Genomic DNA, 23,752 nt, shown 5'->3' on the forward strand with positions numbered 1-23,752 from the left:
TGATGTAAATTGTAGTACGTCATTCTCCATTCATCATGCTTGACAGAATTTGCCTTTGTGGATAAAATATTGGTATGTTGGCATTAAAGGATTTTATTTTGTTACAGTTCCCGCCAGCTAAGACAGATGGCGCGCAGACCTCCTAACGTAAACAAAAGAAAAGGGAAGCGTCGGAGGCTTATTTGAAACTGTTCACACGACTTTAAATAAAATTTGCTAAAATATATTATTTCCATCTATTATAAAAATATGTTTCATTAATTAATTTAGAAAATATATTATAAGTATCAACTTTTTAATCATATTAATAATGCTTAGCAAATTCTGTTTCTTAAATAATATATAATATATCTTATGTTATTAAATTATACAAAATAAAAACTTATGACAATATCAGATATTTATTTAATTGTGCGTTACGAAGATTATGATAATACTCTTATGAAATGAACGTCATTAAATGTGAATATGTATCTTGCAATTAATGTTTGGAAGTCAAATTCACAATAATTCGGACAGTGGCTGTTCACCGCTTGTTGTATACCGGGAACGACTACCGTGTTGTCTCCAGACGTGAACTCTTGTTTTCATTGAACTTTTATAGAATGACACCCGAAAAGCGACCAGCAGAAGACGAGGAGGAGCAGGAGTCAAAGAAGCTGAAAGAGGACTCCCCTCCACCAGTAACAGAAGCCTTGCAAGATGAGACTAGCCAAGACAGTGATGCATCCGACTCTGCCACTTCTTCTGATCCCGAGAAAAAGGTAAATGATGCCGCTGCCTCCATCACCATCTCATCTATTACTATTATCCATTTGCCGAGTGTTGATGCCCTGTCAAACGTTCACTTGTACCTACCGGAAGATTTGCAGGAGAAAAGATATCCGTAGTAACTTCATTCCTGACCCAGTATGTCTTTTAAATGTCGATGACATCACGTACCCGGTATTTTAATGATGGAATTAAAGTTTTGTGAGCTGACATAATTTAACTCAATGATCATTAATATGGAAAAGACAGGCAGCAATGAGCTACCGTAGTTACTGTTCTGTTTTTATTATTCGGAAGTGGCTCCATACCTAGCAGCAGTAAGAAATGTAATTACAGATATCATAAAGTAAACCAGTTATTACTGACAGCAAAAGTTAATATCTTAGAAAGAGCAATTTAAGGAAAAGATGGTAAATTTGCATTAGTGCACACAACTCTGTTAGAAAGTCAAAACTATTTTTTTCTATTGTATTTTTGTGTTTTGATTTGTATTGACCTTCATTTCCGCCGGAAATTGCCTTTTTTTTATTGAAGTTATCTGAGGTTTTGGGTGGGGCGTTTTCCAATAAAAATCATGGCCAAACCTATACAAATTACACCCAAAAAAACATAAACCGAACCTTACCTTACCTAACCTGACCTGACCTAACCGGACCTGACCTGACCTAACCTAACTGTCACCATATGATGGAATCACTCATTTCTTACTTTATTGGCCTGGTTCATGCCAACTATGTTGGTCTTGACGATATTTATACTTGTTCTTACACTTAGGACACTATCTGAGTTTTTTTAATTTTTTACTAATTGCATAAAAATAGTATTTTTAAACGATAAAAACAGTATTTTTCAACCAAAGCTTATTCAGGATAAGAAACAAAATTGGCCTTAAGATATTTATGCAGTAGATGTACCAATGGAATTTAACACAATAATATTCTTTTTGTAAAATAAAAGAAAGCTGGTAACATATCTTACATTTGAGGGCACAAATCCAAACGTAATAATGAAATTTAACTTAAATGCTCTTATAGGATAACAGTGCTTCAAAAATTAATAACTAAACTTCTTCAAGTCAACAGAATAATATTCTCATTTTGTAAAAAAAATAATGCTGGTAACAAGTTTATTTTCTTACATTTATAGAATTATAGTGTATTAAGAATTACCGGTAATAACTTCAAGTCAACACAATATTCTCATTCTGTAAACAACAAAAATAGTTCAAAACATTTAAATTAGTTTAGTTGAACATTGAAATGCTTATGTACTGTGACAAGCTTAGATGCCTTTTCCTGTCCTAGGCGATTTCTTACCTTTGAGTGTACAAATCCATATGTGGAAAAAATTCTCTCAACCCCTGCTGATGATGCAACAGCTGTAAATAATTGCCTAGGAACATCCATTACATTTTCTGTCATATCATTGGCAAAATACTGCCACCAAGCAAGGGTTGAGAGAGATCTTACAACATCTTTACCAAAATAGACCTCTTTAAATGGCGCACTTCTTCCATGGAAGGACATTAATGTTGAAAGGAAATGTGGAAGAGACTCGCACACATACTGTTCTGCAATGTCTCGCTGCTCAGGAGTCAGATGTCTGCCCTGATACCTTGGATCTATCACATTAGCTAAAAAATGGGCAGGTGTCAATGCTACTTTGATTCTTTTTTTCAAAATTATCCATATCCTTCTTATCTGTTAAATAATCCTTAATATCAGTTTTACCCAGATTTCTACAGCATCACTTAATAGGGTATGTTCTCTCTGGACACAATCCAATGCCACAGCAATAGGCTTAAGTCTCTCTAAATAGTCTTCTGCAGTTCTTTTTAATGCCTTAACATTAACTTTCATTTAAATTTTCTTATCAATGTCTTCACTATTTTCTTTGCACACTTTGACAAGGGTCTCCCAGTTCTTTAAATAAGATTCAATAGAATCTGTCACTGTGTTCCATCGAGTGTCTGATGGCATTACTAGCATTGTTCCTTCTGCTCTTCTATACAAAGATCCTGGGATGTGATGATTTCTGAATTTCAATAGTATTTATTATCTTAGGTAAGAATATATTTCATGTAAATATATACATTAATAATGAGACCTTATGATATGATCAAAGTTTCGCAAAACTGGAGAGAACAGACTTGTACAATACATACTTATGTAAATCCAAATAATGTTATTAGCCTGCTGCATTGCATATACTTTTCAATCATGTAGAATAAAAAGAGAAAACAGTTATTAGTAACAAAATCATTTTGATTTAAATCATGATTTTTTTACTCTGATTTAAGTCGATTTAAATCATGTGATTTAAATCATTTGATTTAAATCATAACAACCTTGATAAATAATGTCCATATACGAATGGCAACACCCTTCACATGCCATGGTGAAATTTGAACTGGCAGAGCAGCGAGCAACAGTGGGTGGCTTCTGATTGGCTGAGTACCGCCACAGCACTGCCGAGAAAGACAAAATGTAATGCGCACATATTCGTCTAAATATTTACCAAATGATTATTATATCAGAACTCACTGATGAAAATATAGTAAGAATATAAACATCAAAACAAATAACTCTTCGGCTGTGAAGTTCACCATATTAGCTGAAACCGTTACCACCAGAAAACGTTAATGAATTTCCTTTGGGCTAATATAGGACTTGTGGCCGTCAGCGGTTCATTAATTATGGGGGATGTTTTTAGACACAGTTTTGTATGATGATTACTTTCACTTCTATTAATTTTCTTGGGTAAATGATTAGTTATCTAGATACAGTACAGGCGAGTTAAGATAGCATTACTTACAGACATGATATTAGCTGCGATGAGTAAACTCGTTTTGGAATACATCATTACTTTAGGACGAAATTGGACAGATTTGCAGCAATCAATTATCTGTAACTCTTGAGGAGGGGGCGGGGCATCTCTTCTCACCTGTGAAAAAATGCACTATAGTAGCTGTATATTTATTGACAAAAAGAAAAACTGAAGACAAAAACCTGAATAGGAAAAATAATATTCCACCATCCAATTTGCTTTATTATTCATGAGGTAAGAAATAAGTTTTCTTCTATAGATATTTTTCTCTAGATGATTGGATAACCCAGACTACTGTCCTTAAATTTTACCATTAAAATAATGCACTTCCATCGTAGAATAGAAGGAAGTTAGGTGAGGTAAATTAGAATAGAAGGAAGTTAGGTGAGGTAAATTTTGTTTGTTTGAATTATCTTTTACAATAAATTGGTCTCTTTGTCGACTGATAATGGCCATCACTTGTAGGGGGAAAATCAGCATAGGTACACAACACACTTCTTTCTCTCTCCCTCTGTCCATCTTCACTACTTCGATACTCTAGATACTGGCAGGCACACCCAATAAAACCTGACATGACCCATAACCCAACATATTATTTGTTTGAGAGTTATCACACTCATTACTGCTTGTGGTAACGACTTTGGATTTACCATAATAGTGGAGACGTTCTGCATACAGTGGCTGGCCTGACATGAATGGGGGAGGTGGTTGGGTGTTACTGGGTTAGTACCGCATGAACAAAATTTTGCCAGGGAGTGTTAAATATTAATTCTGGTGCCCTAGCTACTCTGTGGTGCAATGTATAGCACTTAATACCCAAAATATTGGGTTGCTACAGCACCCTCCTCCCTTCCCACATCCATGTACTGGGTGGAGTGAGCCAGCACACACCAGACCGACCAAGCTTGGAGTGCAGTGTGGCGAGTGTTACCCACATGGCCAGATATGCTGAGATTTTACAAGATAATTTTATATATCTCTGCATTTCCCAAGTTATACTGTAATACATTCCGAGACCATACCCATGCTGAGTTATCGAGGGTTTACTGTACAATCCATACTTCACTTTAACTACTAATCGGTACTCTGAAAATGGTCGTTAAAGTGAAAATCGTTAATGTGGTGAGTATAGTTTACATGCTAAATGGGTCAGTTGGTACCAGCCCTCACCCCTTATAAACCCCATAAAAAATTACAACCACTTGTTCACACATTAATACTGCATGTAGAGTTAATAACTAATAATAACTCACCTTTAGACACTCATTGAACTGCTTAATGAGACTGTTGTCATCTGAGGCAGGGGAGTGGTGTTAGTGCCCCCCTGCTCCCACACTGTGCTGCTTCCACAGCACCACCACCAACTGATCCTTCAGTCTCAAAGCTAGTGAAGTCTAGTGGTAAATCTAACAGATCACACACAGGTAAATCTTGAACATTATCATCATCAGTGCAGTGAGCAGGTTACAGTACACCACCTGTTCACACGCTCTGATCGAAACAAGCCACCCTGCTCGCTTACATCAACAAGATGGTCTCCCATAGTGACCATCAACTTGTGTTACTGATAGTTATTGTGTTGAAATGTATAATTAATGTGTTGAGCTATTGTATTTCGTTACTGTCACTATTGTGATGACTTGTTAATGTGAAACTTGTTAAAGTGAAATACTGTATGTACTGTACAGCCAAATTGTTGAATGCTCTTCCTTCTTCTGTGTTTCCATCCTCTTACAATCTGTCTCGCTTCAAAAAACTGGTTTTCCGGCATCTTCATGGTGTAGGTTAGCATAGTCATAATTTTTTCATTTAAAATTCTTTCATGTTGCAGGAGCTTGATCTACCAGAAGAACGTGGGACTCTAGTGTACACAGGATGTACCCAGTGGGAGTATATTGGAAGACGCAACTTGAAGAGTATTCCCTCTATGATACATTATGGACCACGACTCATTTCTGCTCTCAAGGGAATTCGTGTGGCCTTTGTGACATCTCACTGCTCTGCAGTCCATTCAATCATCATCACAGAGGAGGGCAAAGCAATGGCTCTTGGTGGGTGATTTACTTAGCACCAGTTTTGGGGAAAGTTTAGTACTGTAATATATCATTCCTTGGTTATAAAAATTAATGAATTTTTATTTATTTTTTATTTTTTTTTACAGGTGGAAGTCATAGAATTTTATAAAATGTAGTTCTTGAATTTTATGTCATTTATGTGTGTGTGCGTGCGTGCGTGCATGCATGCGTGCGTGCGTGCTTGCATGTGTGTGAGTGCGCATGCATACGTATACTGTACTGGTATGTATGTAACTGTCATTTGTATCTTTCTAAATACTGAAGTGAAGTTTAGGAATTCTGCTGTACAGTAGAACCTTGATAAATCGAACTAGTTGGGCAGACCCCAGTCAGAAAAAAGCGAATACTGTATATGGGAGGGGGAGGGTTGGAGATAACACTGTTTATTAAGTTGATGTTATGTTATTACTGCAATTTAACAACTAAGGTCTTTAAGTGTATTACGAGGTTAATAAGAAAATATTGCATTCACAAAAAAAATATGAAACAGAACTCTATGGGTTGAAAATCATGCAAATAAGTCTGGTTACCAACAACTTATGTCATCGAGATGTTTGTTATTTACTGTAAAGTGTTATATGTACTGTAAGTAACTACAGAAGCTTTCTTGTGAATAAAGAGAAAACTGTATACAGTACAGTTTTAGAAAGATAAAAATACTGTAAGAACAAATAAGTGTAGGAGTGTATTGTATGTGGAAGACGAGTGTTTATCTGGGAGCAGCTGGCACTGGTGGGTGGCTCCCTCCCCTAAGATTCCTTTAACACTTCTTTATGCAATTTCACCATAATTCTCATATAATTTAGGATCATTTGGTGGCAGGTTGATAACTTAATATTATCCTAAAAGAATCCCACATTGAACACCATGAGTCATTTGTTTACAAAGAAGAAATAGAATATTGGCTTACCACAATGTCTTCAACACTTAGTAAATTAGCACAGTACAGTAGTGATTTATCATCGCTTAATAAATACTATTGCAGTGTATGTAGCACCCTTTAATAAATACTATTGTGTATTTATCATCACTTAATAAGTGTATAGTATTATGCATGTGCGTAAACCCTGGTTTATTCATTAATCATTTGTCTTAAGTGTACAAGTAGCCAATCTGAGCCAAAGGTAGTAAATAACGTTTTTAAGAAGGTATCTTCATATCAAATACTATACAGTGTGTTTTTGTGACCCCTGTTGTAAGCTGGACTGCTGAAAGCTCTCACACAAATGCATCTTGAATAAATAACCTTCTGATACAGCTTATCCTTTTATTTTCAAGGTATATTACAAATTATATACAGTATTGTATATTTCTCTATTACTGAAGATGAACCATAAACCAATCATATGAGAGTATAATACTGTTAATGACCCTCCTCCTTTCACCGCTTACCCAGCTTTCACCACTGGTTACCAGCGGCCAGGGTCGTATGTACAGAAGCAGTAGATATCTCACAAGTGTTGTCGAATTACCACTGGTTGTCCCACCAGTCTCCTGTAATTTCCCGACGATTGGTATCAATATACAGACAAACAGGCAGGTAGATTTCCAGCCAGGTCACAGAAACACACTTGTGAACTGTAGTCTTCTCTAATAAGAACTGATTCTTCACAACACTGTTAACAGGGTAATGGCTTCACAGCTGGACTTCTCACTTCGAATATATTCTGTAGTCGGCACACTACCAGTGTACAACTCCTTAGTCTTTTCACTTTGTATTGTTTACAACAATTCCACAATACTTGCACAACCGATAATGTCTTTTTCTAAACCTGCTCTCATATCTCACTCAGTTTTCTTTCAATATTTTTAATTTACATTGCTACATATTTGTCTTTTTTTTTTTTTTTCTGCAGGTCGTAATGAGAAGGGTCAGCTTGGTGTAGGGGATGCTGACATTCGAACTGGTATTGTACCCATCCAGTCAATGGCAGAATCTACTGTGGTAGCAGCTGCAGTGGGTCGCAATCACAGTCTCCTCTTAACTGACCGTGGCAATGTTTTTGCCTGTGGTGACAACAAGTCGGGACAGTGTGGTACAGGCAGTACTAGTGCCATTATTCACACTCCAACCAAGATTTCCTTTAAGGAAAGCAAGATTTGCAAAGTAAGTAAATGATATTGTGCTTGCTTCCACAAGCAAGCATACTCCTCACATAACTTGGTAGCTGTTAATTTAAATCATGTTAATGTAAATGTAATTTCCCCTCAGAATAGAAATGGGGATGTGTGTGTAAGGAGAGAAAAAAGAAATAAATAACTAAGTACAGTCATCTCCCAGTTAGCCAGAATCCTAGGTCCCTGGAACTCTCCAATAGTCAGAATTGATTTTGAGCCAGAAAATTTTCTGGAAAACACTCCATTCCAGCATAGGAACGAATTTCCAAGGATGAAAGTCAGGCGCATTTTCCGGAAAATTTCAGAAAATCTCTACGTTCTGGGCATGGGAACAAATTTTCCTGGAATTTTGAGTGATTACATCCTGCACTGACGCATTCCCATGTGCCGGGCATGTAGGTAGGCTAGCTGCTTGGGTAACTTAGGCTGTAGAAAAGCTTGCTTAGTCATATTCTGCTGCCATTGTACAAGGTTGATCCCTTGCTCTCTGTTGTTTTTGCATACAATTTGTGTTATGTTATAGTGTACCAGGACACAATCAGCCAAGAATACAGTGTTAAGATGTAAAAAGTTATTATGTATTAGCTATGTATACAGTAAAGCCTCAAATAACGATGGTAATGTATCCTCCAATATTGCAGTGTAAGGTGAATCATCGTATCGTGAATTATTAATTACCATTAAAATAAAGCAATAATAATGAGATGCGTTCCCTAGTGTGACCTTTTCATATTTTTTGTGTGGCTTTTTACTCTCTTTTCCCCTCACGCAATACCTGTATAAGTCAATAATAATATGGTCACACAAGAGATGGGATGCCATTGTTGTTGTCTGTGTTTACATCCACGATGACAGTTCTCCATCTGAAACTGAAGAATAAAAGACCGGGGTAAATGCAATGCATAATACTTTACACTACAATATTACTTATTGATGCTAAATACGCTAAAGTAGTATTTATTAAGTGATGATAAATACACAACTGTACTGTATTAATTTACTAAGTGTTGAAGACACATTGTGGGATTTTTTTCAGGAATGCTGATTCTTTTATGATAATATTTTATCAACCTGGCATCAAATGATCCTAACTTATAGGAGAATTGTGGTGGAATTGCATAAAGAAGTGTTAAAGGAATCTTGTGGGAGTTAGGGGGAGGGAGCCACCCACCCCATGCTAACCCCCCTCCCCTCTGCCAGCTGCTTCCAGATAAACATCTTCCACATACAGTATTTTCCTACACTTATTTGTTCTTATTTTATCTTTACAGTACTGTACTGTATACAGTTCTCTCTTTATTGATAAGACAAATTATGTGGTTACTTGCATATAACACTTTACAGTAAATAACAATCATTTCAGTGACAACCAGACTTGTATGTCTGATTTTCAACCCAGAGTTGTTTCATATTTTTTTCTTGTTGATGTAATATTCTTTTAATAACCTTATTATACTCCTAAAGACCCAAGTTGTTGAAGTGCGGTAATAACATAGCAACAACTGATTTTCTTTAAACAGTTCAGTTTAGCAATGTTATCTCTTCCCTCCCACCAAGAGCCCCCTTTTCTGTTGAATTAATGAGAATATAATGTAGTTTGCAATTTTGCATTTTCTAACAAAATTTAATAAGAAAAAGCCCACTTGATATTGGTGAAAATACTTAACAAAAGAAACCTCAAAACAAATTTTTTTACCTCAAGTTGATGAAAACCACTTGCTGATTTGTATCAGGCCATCCCTAAGAACATTTCTGTGGCTACGAGTAGTGTGGCAATCTGTTTAGGTAATATTTTTGCACTTACAAAATTTTATGAAAGCAAAACTAATGTTATATCATGCAAAAAGCCTAATTTGGAAGAGTTGGGTGGGTGATTTAAAGAGAAGTTGCCAAGTGATATGCTTACACTAGTCTCATTCTCACTACTAAGGTGTGAAGAGATTTTTAATCAGATGTGTGGGGCCTAGGGGGCGAAAATGTAATAATAATAATAATAATAATAATAATAATAATAATAATAAAGAACCATAAAGAAATACAAATTGAAAAAAAAATTTAGTGAGAAACAATATACAGTATATATGTTGTGTTGTCAATAGTAAGAGAAACAATTGAGACCCTGCAATTGTGTGTAAATGAGGCAAAAAGTCAGATCAGCAACCTGGAACTTGGTCACAATTTCCATGATGCCATATGACAGCAGAGTCTACCATAGACAACACATTATGCTTCCAATATCTTCCCAGGCGGTAGTACCTCCCTGTTTGGTAGCTGCCTAATACCTACTACCTGTTGACTCCAAGATGAAAAGTGTGGCTGAGTACAAATTAATAAACAGAGATTACATTACTGCTGTGTTCTAATGCTTCCAGTTTGCATAGTTTAAAACAATTATTCATTGGCAAGTGTAAAACCAGCTATGATCAGGCCTTCTGTTTCCAGTTGGAACATGTTGTTGTGTTTATCAACATTCTTCTGAGGGCCATAGTTGTGATGGTGAGGGATGGGCGATCATTAATAATTATCCTTTTACAAAAAAATTTGATTAAATTCCTATTAGCGCTGATTGATAGTTTGATGTTTAACTTGTTAATTAAAAAAAAACCCTGCATTGACCCCCATCACCTCTGGTGTCGTAGTCTGTCTGTTGTAAAAACCTGGGAATTGTAACAAATAGAAATGGGTTTTGATTAAACTTGCTATGTTGATGTAATCCAGTAAAATCTGAGACACATTAAAACAGTTTGCATTTTCTCCTCACAACATAGGGAGTTATGAAGGGACCCTTGTGATCAACTTGTTTCATGTTGCTCCAATATGTTCTTTCTTGCATGGTGCATTTTGAGCTGTAATGGGCAAAATTTATTGTAACTTTTTGTTTTACTTTCAGGTGGCATGTGGTGCAGAATTCAGCATGATTATTGACAAGAAAGGCTATCTGTATTCCTTTGGTCTACCAGAATATGGTCAGTTGGGTCACAATACTGATGGAAAGTTTTTCATTTCTTGCACTAAACTGTCATACCAGCATGAACGAGTGCCAAGACGAGTTCCCATATTTGTGGAACGGAGTAAAGATGGACACCCCACACCTGTCACAGATGTGCAGATTGTAGACATTGCTTGTGGAAACAACCATACAGTAAGTCTCTGCAAGATATGTTTTGATGCTATTTTTTTGGGGGGGGGGATTCTTTAAGATTAGTTGGTTAAAGGTTCATAGTGTGTGTTTTTTATGTTTTTTTTGTTTTTTTAATCAGTTTACACCTTAACTACATTCTTCCCCAGTTAGTGTTTGTTACTATGCTTTCTGAATGGAAACAGTAATAGACTAGAGAAATGTGTGCAGTTCAGTGTCTCCTTATCTTGAACTTGTTTTATGTCTCAAAATTATGGAATTATTCCATATGCCATTTCACGAAAACAGATTAGTGAAAATGTCTAAAACTGAATAACATGACAATAACATTTCTTCATTTGTCAACTTGATTAACAATTCTACATTCAAAACAATATAATATTGAAGAAAAGAGTCCACACTGTCTGGTTTAAGTTTTATTTCCATTTTTCATTTATTTTTTTATTATTGAATGGGATGATTATTCTTTTATTTTTTCTCTAGTTAAATTTAATTTTGGCATTCTTGATTGCCATCCAGACATCTTATGTAACATCAAAATTGATTTTTGTTATGAATCATTCCTTGTGATAACCATGTTTTTATATTATTTCACCAACTTGCAAAATGTGAAACACCATATATGTTTGCTACAACGGTTTAACACATCTTGGAATAGAGTACTTTTTTCCTTTTTGTTTTTTGTTTTTTTGCTCCAATTTATAAACTTATTTGCACCTGATCATCCTCATATACAGTGTACTGTACAGCATGACCTGACAATTCGCAGATTTTTAATTCGGGAACCTCGATTATTCGCAGATGACACCCTGGATGTACCCAAGACTGTCTAAGGATAGTTTTAAAGTTGCTGGCATTTTTGTAGTGGGTTATACATACAAATCCATAATAATGGGAGATTCCTCTCACAAATAATCAGAAACAAGACAGCAAAATGTATTAAAAATGTGAGAGAGTACCCTCAAGTCAACTCCGTGCTTTGTTATTAAAGTCAACTTTAATAACAAAACACGGAGTTGACTTTAGGGTAGACTCTTACATTTTTAATTCATTTTGTTTTCTTGTTTCTGATTACTGTATTTGCAAAAGGATTTTCCCATTTTTATTTAATTGTATGTATTTTGTGTGTCTACACACACACACACACATACAGTAGGGTCAGGATATATCGCAACTATTTTGCGATTTTTTATATCGCGGCGACCAAAATGATCGAAATTTTCCGATATATATAGCGATAATATTTAATATGGAATACTCACAGGTAGCAGGTGACCAACTGGGTCAGAGATAGGGAGCCAAGTGACCAGCCATACGATCACACCCCGCACTATGACCCGGTTCGAACTACCCATGAGCAACACCTGCTTCAGGTACAGAGAACAAACCCAACACTGAACAACACATTTCCAGCAATCATTGGACTGGAATATAAACCCCTTACACATCGAGCCTGTGTTTTCATCAACACAAAGGCAAGAACTCCTTGTCCCTTCGTGTCCTTTGTTGGGTCAGATCTCTATTGTCTCTCATTACTGTAGGGGGGATCAAGTTAGGTACACGTACACCTGCTCCATCTGTTGTTGTTCTTCTGGACTGGACTACTTTGGTCTGATAGACAATCATTATACGTACCTCCATAGATTCACTTTATATAGAGTTTCACTTTTTCCAGACTGGGGTCTGCCCCAATTAGTCCAGTGTATTGAGGTATTACTGTAATGTGAAGCTGTTTACTGTAATACTGTTAATAATAGATGTTTGACTTTGATTTCAAATGTGTTTCCTGTAAACTTATATATTTTGAAGATTGGCCTTTTTTTTTTTTAATTGTGTATAATGAAGAGAATTTTCTTCTAGGTTGCAGTTGATGCCAAGAAGAGAGCCTTTTCTTGGGGCTTTGGTGGGTATGGAAGACTGGGTCATGCTGAACCCAAGGATGAATACATTCCACGTCTGATCAAGTATTTTGATGGCCATAATCGTGGTGTTGTAAAAATATATTGTGGTTCTACCTTTACTGTTGGAATCAGTGTCTTGGGAATCTTCCTGTGGGGTCAGACCAGACGCACTGGAGAAGCCAATATGTACCCCAAACCACTACAGGACCTTTGTGGCTGGGATGTGAGATCTGTTGGGTGTTCTGCCACATCTATTGTGGTGGCTGCAGATGAAAGTGTCATATCATGGGGTCCCTCTCCAACTTATGGTGAACTGGTAAGAAATATTAGTGTAATAAATGTATTATAGTTGTATGAGTTCATTCAGCTCTTTAATGTCCTTTTATTTTTGTGATATTTTCATATTGAAAGTATTAGCCAGAAGTGCTGCAAAACACACAGACACACACCCACCCGCCATGTATCAATTTTATTGTTTATCATAGCAATTTTTTTTTAAAGCAGTTACAGCGCTACAGGTGCCAGGCACGCAAATAAATGAGCAGTTGCTTTCTGACTGTTGGACTAAATTTGAATTTTTACCAAAGTGGACAAAGTTTGGATACCGGGAGAATTTAGATAGTTGGAATTCAGATTAAATGAATTGCACTGTAAATTAAATAAAATCTACAACATTAGATTTACCTTAATAGTGGATACGTGTTGCATGCAGTAACTGGCCTGACATGATTGGGGAAGGTTGGGTGTTACTGGGTTAGTGCGGCAGGAACCAATTTTTACCAGGGAGTGCATTATAGTGCCCTAGATACAAAAATAATCCACAGCCATAAAATTTATTTAGGTGTGGATTTCTTGGTGTTTGCTACAGTAGGGTCAGGATATATTGCGAGATAGGGTCCAAGGATGTTCGCCATTTACTAAATCGGGATATATAATTACATATAATTAATGAGGAAAATAAGGTTAGGTTCTGGAGGCCAATAAAAGTGACTACTAAGCTCGACTTAACGAGTTTATTTTCTTACTAAATAAAGCACCAATAAACACTAGACTCGGGAACACTAGACTGTTTCAATATCAAGGAATACCAGACTCGGCAGCTGACGCGCCATCCCGGGAACACCAGACTCGGCAGCTGACGCGCCATCCCGGGAACACCAGACTCGGCAGCAAACCCCACACTGCCACCCTCACTTGACAATCCCGCACCTACATAAACAAACAAACCAAAAAACATTAGTTACAGTATTAAATCTTTCCGTTAAGCTTTCCATTCTCTTCACTTCACTTTTCACGTCACTAGCAACCCATTTACACTCACCTTAGAAGCCAGAAAGACTGTGTGGGCAAGTGTGAATACGTGAGTGAGCAGCCACGGTGGCGCCTCTGGTGAGCAAATAACCCATTTGTTTGCCATGGCTGTAAAATTGAAATATATCCTGCCCGATTTCCCTCGCGAAATAAATAGATTTATTGCTACACTGTATATTGGAAAATGTTGATAATATTGGTAGTCGCGATATAAAAAAATCTTTATAAAAAATTGCTATATATCCCAACCGTACTATACCACCAAGCGTAGATACACGTTATACCCATGCCATACAAGTATATTATTCAAGACTGTCCAGTGTATGTATTACCCTTAGTCAAGATGAGTGGAAAGAGGCCATCAAGTGCAAGTGAAAACAGCAGTGTTAAAAAAGCCAGTAAAGGAATTACTGTACATTGGATATAAAATATGTTTAATGGAGTTTTATGCAGTAGAAAAACTTAGTCAGATTCCAAAAACATTAGGGCTTGCTCCATCTCCCAATAATTCCCATTGCACCACCTCACCTCATGTAGCACATGACATTGTCTGTGGTGAGTTAAATTCAGATGTTTTGTGAACAGTATTTATTATCATATATTGTGAAATGATCAATGTATGTGTTTAATAATGTTTATTTTCATTCAAAAGTGTGTTTGTATTACTTATTTTTTGCCATTTTTTTTTTTAGGAACATATCTCCAATTACAAAAAGGGAGTTGGTGGGAAAATGGGGATCACCCGAGGAATTACTGTACTTGTAGTTATTTTGTGTTTGTAAGAGAGTGACATCACACTGAGAGCATAATTATTGACTTAATGACGTTGTTAGTCTTGGAGAATAATGAAGTAAGTTAGTGTACAGGTAATTGTAGAAACTAATAAAGGCACTACAGTATAATATAATCAAGCTGGTTCAATTAGTATGGTATATTACATGCTTGCCATGGACAGATGCTCATGATGATATCAATTTTATGTAATTTTCCACTTAATGGAAGCCTCTTGTTCCCAAGCATTTCAGATGACAGTTACTATACTTTACTCTATTAGCAAGATCAAATTATTTTGATACCACAATGAATGTTTTCTTTGTTTCAGGGTTTAGGTGACAACATCAAGTCAAGCACACAACCTAAAGAGGTAAAGGCATTAGAAGGAGCTCACGTGTCACAAGTTGCATGTGGCATGGGGCACACACTGATGATGGTGCGTGATGAGACAGAGCAAGACAAAGAAATTTTGGAGAAACTGAAAGAAATCACTCTTTAAAGGAAGTGATACCTTCAAAGAGGATTGCTTAGATATTTGAAAATATCTTGAAGTGTGTTTATAATACACTAAAATAATTTCACAATATACTGAATACTGTACAAAGCTGTTTGTGCAGTTTTCGTGTTATCAGAATTTAGATGTCAAGGATATTTGAATTTTATTAAGTAAATTTTGTAACAAGTTTATATTATGTGGGAGAAACAGCATAACTCAGTTATTGCTTGTTTTTAATTATGAAGGTAACTTGAAGAAATAATTGGTCTCCATTAGGAAACAGATACTAATTATATCCCTATTAACTCAGTACCTGGGTTAAAATATTTTGGTACAATCCTGATCATAAATTGTGTTTCCCATGAATACTTTCTGGGTAGCTACCTCTTCTACCTCGTGCCAGGTGGAGGTTAATATAATAGATTAAGTGAATCTATCATTCATAGACTTTTCTACTTTTAAGGATATAGGTAAACCTGGTGGCTGATGAAGTATTAATTTTGGTTGATTTTCCATGTCAAAGGTGGTTAAGTTAAGGCCTACAAGTAGTTTAGGCAATTTATTTATTTATTTTTACTTTCAGGTGTATGATTATGTTGGTAGCCTCAGGATATTTACCTGTTGAGTGTTTAGTTGCATCAGTAGAAAGAGGTATTACAAACTAACCATGATTATAACTGGTACTTCTCTATTGTTAGGGTGCAATTAATTTGACAAATCATTGATCCATGAAACATTTGATGCACTTTGTGTAAATCAGGTTTCACAGTTACATAGCAGCACTTTCATTAAAAAAAAAAATCTATGACAGAATCTGAAGTTTCCTGATTAAATTTATGTTTAAGTACCCAAAAGGGTTTGTATAACTTGAAATGCAGTTATTAAACTTCTTAACTATTTTGATTTTTTTGATGTTGATGTTTTGAGTGATAGAGGTATGTACCTTAACTTTTTTTTTAGGCCAAAGACATGAATTTTTTTTCTCTCTCTATATTGTATATATATGTACAGTAAGTCCTCGTTTAATGTTGCCCCCGACAACGTTGTTTCGTTATGACATCGCTACTCTTTAGATACCCGTGATTTAGACAACGTCCCGACCGATTCGTTATAACGTCGTCACGGACTACTTTGTATGGCGCATCACCCTCTCTCATCTTGGCGCTCTATGCTCTCTCGCAGCGTCACAGCGTCCCCAGCCTTTGTTAGGCTTCCACAGGGTATTTGCGTGTTTAAGTGTTTTTGCTCTAAATTTTGTACTGTAACCATTTGAAATGGCTTCCAAGCACCCATCAAGTGTTAGTGATGCTAGTGTTGTGAAGAAGCAACACAAGATCATTAGCCTTGCTACGAAAATGGAGGTTTTAATCCCTCCAGGTCTCAGTGACTCGCCACCCTCCTCCTCTCTACTTCCCACCCACACACTCGCTCCACCTCTGCCCATCAGTGAGTACAATACAAAATGATTTAGTTTATTTATCGTTTTGGATGTGTAATATATACTAGTTTCTGAAAAGGGAGGCTGGGGAGCGTAACTAGCGTATTTAATCTATTTCTAATGGGAAAAATTTATTCCGTTATCGTTGTTTCCGTTAACGTTGTGGTTTTTCATAAAAGTAACCACAACGTTAAGAGAGGACTTTCTGTATATATATATATACAGTATATATATATATATATATATTTATATATCAAGTACAGTACTTTTTGATAGTGACCCCATGAATTAATACTCTTAAGTGAGAACATTATTGCTTTGGCTTATTGAATAATATATAGTTCTGGTAAGTAGTTTTTATTTTAATTTTTAATAAGTACAGTGCAGTACCCATAGCTTATGATAAATGTCTCACTGATGTATGACACTAGCAATGGAAACACCAAGTCTCTTATTTTTATAATATAGGAAGATATGCTTGACATTAGGGGGAAGCCGTTTGTATGTTTGGTACTGTTTAAAAATGCCCATTGTAGGATTTGTAGTTGTCAGATAAGACTACTTTATGTTGATTGGTCCCAACCATCAGATCATATCTGTAGCTAGAGGGACTAGGCTACTAAGAATGCCACTTGGTGGCATAACAGTTTTTAATATCATGCCTGTTATCTCCAGATGGACTTACTCACCGGTGCCAGTGTTGTTGGTGCTTTTTTTAACAATATTTTGGATATTGCTTCTGGATAACATTTTGATATTATAGTTAAGAGGTAAGTGTCCTCTTGCTGCATCATGTTTTCCTGTGAGATGGAGATAATATATTGTAAACACATTCCACTTAGAATATAACATATACCTCCTTGGGAATGGTCATAATTAACATCTCATTGCTAAATATGTTCATGAACTCTGCCTGACAAGTTGTGAAAGAGGATGATTGATAGATTTGAAAATTTTCTTGATCACTCAGATACAAAGAACTGAACCTCAAAGTCTTTTGTAAGATTGTTGAATACACGAGTAGTTAACTTGTATGTAAGTTGATTTACTACCTCAGTTTGTTTGAGAACTGTACTCTACTGAGGGAGACAGTTTGCTTATAAGACTCGGGGTGTTTGCCCTTACAAATACTGGACTCCTTTTGATGTTCAAGATATATCTCTTTTTAAGGCTTTAAACTATGTATGGTGTAGGTAGTTTAGTATGAAGTTTTACTGGCATAACTTTGTCTTTTGCCAGCATTTTTTTTAACCTGTAAGTCACATTTAGTTGTAAACCATAGTTAGGGCATGTTTTGCAAATATTACGTATTCATATGAGTTTGGTACCCAAATAACATCTGGGTAGCCTGTATATTACCAAGGGCTACTTCAGATTGACCTTATTGGAAGTTCAAGTATATGAAAGTTTTTTATAAAAAGACAATGAAATTTAGTCTGTCCACTTGCTCAGAATTTTTTGAACCTTAGAAAAGAGATGTAACTAAGAAGTCAGGGGAGATCTAGAAGGTTAGTCCTAAACTTATTGTGTACCTGACTTAAATTAGTTTCTCAGTACAGTACCACAAATGGGTCAGAAGCACCCGTAGGATTTCAAGTGGTGATTTTAATATACTGTCCAAACCTTTGTCTTTGCAACAATCAAAGTGCATGATACACTGCCCTTAAACCTAGACTATTGATTGATTTTTTGAATGTTGAGCAGTTGCATGCTCAACTTTTGAGCTCTGAACAACTTCTGGATTTACCAGCCTGCCCTTTGCTCAAATTTATATTGTAACTTGGTTAAATATTTTAATGTAAATATTTGTTTTCATTTCTCTATAACTGCTATTTTTCTTAACCACCAGTGTTAATTTCATTGATGAGGTAAAATACTTGTATTTGCAGTTTGTGCAAAAAAGACACTGCCTTAAGGTTGATTGGTGTTCATGTTACGGACCAAGAGAATTGAAGATTGATATGAATTGCAATAGTTGTGTTGTCCAATGCTTGAAATGCTGAGTTGAACTTGTGCATTTATATACGTAGAAAAATTGATAATAGAGGAAAAACTTGTAACTTATGGAATCTTGTACATCAACAACAAAATAATCCTTTCAGTTTATTATTCTTTGCATTCAAACCTACCAGTTATTAAAAATTTACGAGTTCACATATAATTTTTCCCTGATTTATGAATTTTGGGTTTTAGTGTTTTGGCGTATTTTTAAGTAGTAAAGAACTAAGAATTAAACTTGATATATCCTCACAACACTAAATAATATGCACATAATTAATGTTCCTCTGTTTGTTGGATGTTCTTTGCACTGATATTTGAAAGGTGTATTGAAAGCCTAGTGCTGCAAGTGTTAAAAGTAATTTATAATAATTGACTATATGTTACTTGGGTACAGTACCCCATTTGGTAACCATGTCCAGGTAAGAAGCCAGGCAAAAAGTAAATTTTATTAACTAAAATTACACCATGAGCAAGAGGTGTTAATAAAGAGACAGATATCAGCTAAACACTGGCATTTATGTCATAGTGGAATTCCTTATAATAATGTATTCATCATTACAATATCATAGAAAAATAACTGAAAATGTTGACTCACTTAATGTTGATAGTTGTTAAAGCATTATAGTGTTGAAGTTCTGTATAATAAATGATAAAACAAGGGCTTCCATTTGCAGATCATATGGGAAAACCGTGTAACAATTTTTTGATCACATAGAAATAAACTTCAGGAAAAACATGAATATAGTACAAGTCAGTCTCAAGCTGGGGTAACAAAACATATGTACAGATTTTTAAGCCATAAACGGTGACAATTTTGTGAAAAAGAAATAGTCGCTTCTTAAACCTGATTCTAAGATGTGATTGAGGGTAAATCTTTTGTAATGTAACTATTTATTTAACAAAAAATAATTATCAGCAAGTTAGGTGACTAGGTGAGCATGCTTTGTCTATTATAAGTCATTGAAGAGTATTAGAAAAAGCATTCCTGCTTAGTTAAGGATTCTAATGAATCGAGGTATATTTATTGGCAGTATAGTATTATTGTCTCAATCTGAGAGTTTGGAAAGGTTGACAGGCATGACTCATGCCTTTAGAATACAGGACTGGATTGTATAATTGTATTGTCTATCATTTTGGGTCACCTACTATTTCCACATCCACTTTGTGGCTGACACCAGCCTATTGACTTGGCTCTTTACTTAAGTTAAACAGTTGTCATTTGCTTGCAAAGAGAATGTGTTTATGAATATAAAAAAAAGTAAAGGAGAAATGATAAAATGATGAGAAGACTAAGGGAAAGCAGTTAAACATGAATGGAGATTTCTTAATTTTGGAAAGTGTGAGTTGGTGAGTGAAGATGATCACACAAAAAGCCACCATCAATGAGAGGGAAAACTCTTTCACCCATGGTAGTGCTTCCATGGGTTATCCATGCTAACCAGTCTTTTACCTAAAAAATTTAATTATGTTTTATTTCTGTTGCGACTGACCATTGTATGTAGGAAGACTGGTAATCAAGTATTAAATCGGTATTTCATCTAGAGCTAATTATAGAAAAAGAGTATTGGGATACATTGCTTCTGCTGATCTCAGGCATGCATACATAAATACTGTACAGTGTGTAGTAAATTTTACATCACTTCATGTATGGTCAATATGAAGATTTTTTGCGGTGGGAGTCCTTGAATGTCCCATTCATTTGCTCAGGACAGTGAACCAAGAAGAGTGTATGTGTGCCTCATTAGGTTAAGTTTTCATTTTTCCTTTCTTATACCCTGTAAGCTTGGAGAATAATTTTTTTGATGTTGAGTCTTCCTCTACATTTGTGTATGTTAAAAAGGATATGTATGTTTGCCAGAAAGGCCATATTATTTGTCAAGCCTGCATTGTTTCCAGGCTCATCATGTTAATTACATTTTTGAAGAATCGAGTACAGTACAGAGTATTGCAATTGTTTTTTAAACGGGTATATGAGGCTTTTTTCTTTTTATAAAAAAAACGATTATTATAGACTACTTGCATTCTTTGACAAATACTTTGCCAGGGTTGATTGTTCAGTCATTGTTTGTGTTTAAGCTAACAAGTAACACCAAGTCACATTAGAAAAGTTTGGTCAGGGCAAGTTCCTTTTACAGTTATTTGGGTGCTTAAATGTAGCATAGTCATGAAAGCAGGATTGAAATTTGTGAAATCTTGTGCATAATAAGAAAGATGGAAAGATTAACTTGTAACGTCTTTCAAGCCCACCAATAGAAGTGAACATTATAACATCCTTACCATTGAAGAAGGATCTGTTTCATAAACTTAAATATAAGCTCGCTGTTTTAATCAGTGCTAATTTGCTTTTATGTGTCATTTTACATTTGTAAAATCCACAAAGATGGTAATTTTGATTTTTTGAATGCTAGGCCTCTTGACTCGTTAGTTTTCTTTAATAATTATTAAGTTAAAATTCAGTAAATGGATATTTAGATTACAACTTGAAAGCATTCCTTTAATAATAGATAATTTTTGTGAGTTTCTTAAGACATTTTCAAAATATGTTATGTGGCATAATCAACAAAAATTTGCTTTAAACTACAATATCTTGTTCTCTTGGTAAATTTAGCACTTAACTAGTCTAGGTTTAGGTTTAATCTGTATAGAATATGCATGTACAATTTTATTAGCAGTTTCATGAAGATATTAGATACGTAGGACCACTTTTTACAGCCTATTTATTTTTATACCATGTGTGATGCAACTCATGGACACAATTCATCAGTATTACTGGAATGATTTTTGGCATTATATCAAACTATATTTTTGCAGTACCTCATATATTCAGGATTAATTAGATTTGGGGCAGATTTTGCACCAAATGCTTAAAATTTGTAATCTGTAGAGATAAATGTGCTATTATTTTAAGATACTCATAACTTTTGTCTTTCTCCTGAGATTCTTGTTGATCTAAACTTGATAATTGGTAATGGGCATTAGCCAAAATAATAATAAAGTTGGGGCTGCAATAGCATCATACTGTGCTAATAGTTTGATTTACCTCAATCTTTTGTAATGTTACAGGAAACATGATTAAGGAAAGGTATGGCCATTTTTTGTTTAGATGTTCCTCGGGTGCACAGTCTTCTGTTATTCTGTCCAGAAAGATATTTCAAGGGTCATTTTGGCCACTAATTACTCTGCAATCGAATCATGGACCACATAGTCATAATCAGTAAGCTCAGGAGTACCCATATTGTGATTTTCAGTAAAATCTAATTTTTGGCCCCAAACCACCAAAAAGGTAAGTCTAATGCCTTACAAAATTTTTGGCCAAAATATACTTTTTTTTCTCAGAATTGAAATTTAAGGGGTTTAACTAATTAAGTACTTTCAGAATAACACACAAACCCTAAATCACACCTAGGAAACCCATAGTTGATGAGTAATGAGCATTGAAAAATGTCAGTAAAATCTTTCAAGGGTCATTTTGGCCACTAATTTCTCTGCAATCGAATCGTGGACCACATAGTCATAATCAGTAAGCTCAGGAGTACCCATACTGTGACTTTCAGCAAAATCTAATTTTTGGCCCAAAACCACTAAAAAGGTAAGTCTAATGCCTTACAAAATTTTTGGCCAAAATATACTTTTTCCTCAGAATGGAAATTTAAGAGGTTTAACTAATTAAGTATTTTCAGAATAACACACAAACCCTAAATCACACCTTGGAAACCCATAGTTGTTGAGTAATTAGCATTGAAAAATGTCAGTAAAATCTTTCAAGGGTCATTTTTGCCACTAATTACTCTGCAATCGAATCGTGGACCACATAGTCATAACCAGTAAGCTCAGGAGTACCCATACTTTGACTTTCAGCAAAATCTAATTTTTGGCCCAAAACCACCAAAAAGGTAAGTCTAATGCCCAAAAATTTTGGCAAAATATACTTTTTCCTCAGAATGGAAATTTAAGGGTTTAACTAATTATACTTTCAGAATAACACACAAACCCTAAATCACACCCTAGAAACCCATAGTTGATGAGTAATGAGCATTGAAAAATGTCAGTAAAATCTTTCATAGTCATTTTGGCCACTAATTTCTCTGCAATCGAATCGTGGACCACATAGTCATAATCAGTAAGCTCAGGAGTACCTATACTTTGACTTTCATCAAAATCTAATTTTTGGCCCAAACCACCAAAAAGGTAAGTCTAATGACTTACATTTTTGTCATTTTCGGCCAAATGGATTTTGTTCAAAATTTTCAGTAGGTACTCCTGAATGTGCTTAGGATCTGTTAACCAAAATTTGATATCTTGATTATAACTTGTTCAAATGGCTTAGAAAATGTTCAAATGATTTTAGAATATTTTAATTACTTTGCAATGCTAATTACTCGCCACTTATGGTTTTCGAGGTCATTTCTTGGTGCTTGTGTATTTTCTGATGTACTTAAATAGTTGCACATTAAATTTTAGTTCAGAGAGAAAACGTATTTTTGGCCAAAATCCTTTAAGGCTATAGACTTACAATTTTCTCATTTCGGCCAAATGGATTTTGTTCAAAATTTCAGTATAGGTACTCCTGAATGTGCTGCTTAAGCACCAAGAAATGACCTCGAAAACCCATAAGTGGCGAGTAATTAGCATTGCAAAAGTAATTAAAATATTCTAAAAATCATTTGAACATTTTCAAAAGCCATTTGAACAAGAATCAAGATATCAAATTTTGTTAACAGATCCTTACAGCACATTCAGGAGTACCTATACTGAATTTTGAACAAATCCATTTTTGGCCGAAATGAGAAAAATTGTGTCTATAGCCTTAAAGGATTTTTGGCCAAAATACGTTTTTCTCTCTGAACTAAAATTTAATGTGCCTAACTATTTAAGTACATCCAGAATAATACACAAGCACCA

The 23,752-nt window shown here is 35.2% G+C and overlaps 1 protein-coding gene across 1 annotated transcript; it reads left to right on the forward strand.

Moving 5' to 3' along the window:
- Positions 1-525: 525 nt before the first annotated feature.
- Positions 526-16,698, forward strand: LOC121879860 (protein RCC2 homolog). The gene is made up of 6 exons (XM_042386646.1): positions 526-764; positions 5,429-5,648; positions 7,529-7,779; positions 10,681-10,932; positions 12,790-13,146; positions 15,244-16,698. Exons 1-6 carry the CDS (start codon positions 606-608, stop codon positions 15,412-15,414), a joined length of 1,410 nt encoding a protein of 469 aa, XP_042242580.1. The 5' UTR covers positions 526-605; the 3' UTR covers positions 15,415-16,698.
- The last annotated feature ends 7,054 nt before the right edge of the window (positions 16,699-23,752 follow it).

This window comes from Homarus americanus, unplaced genomic scaffold (genome assembly GCF_018991925.1).
Source record: "Homarus americanus isolate GMGI-L3 unplaced genomic scaffold, GMGI_Hamer_2.0 scaffold51826, whole genome shotgun sequence".
NCBI classification, from domain to species: domain Eukaryota; kingdom Metazoa; phylum Arthropoda; class Malacostraca; order Decapoda; family Nephropidae; genus Homarus; species Homarus americanus.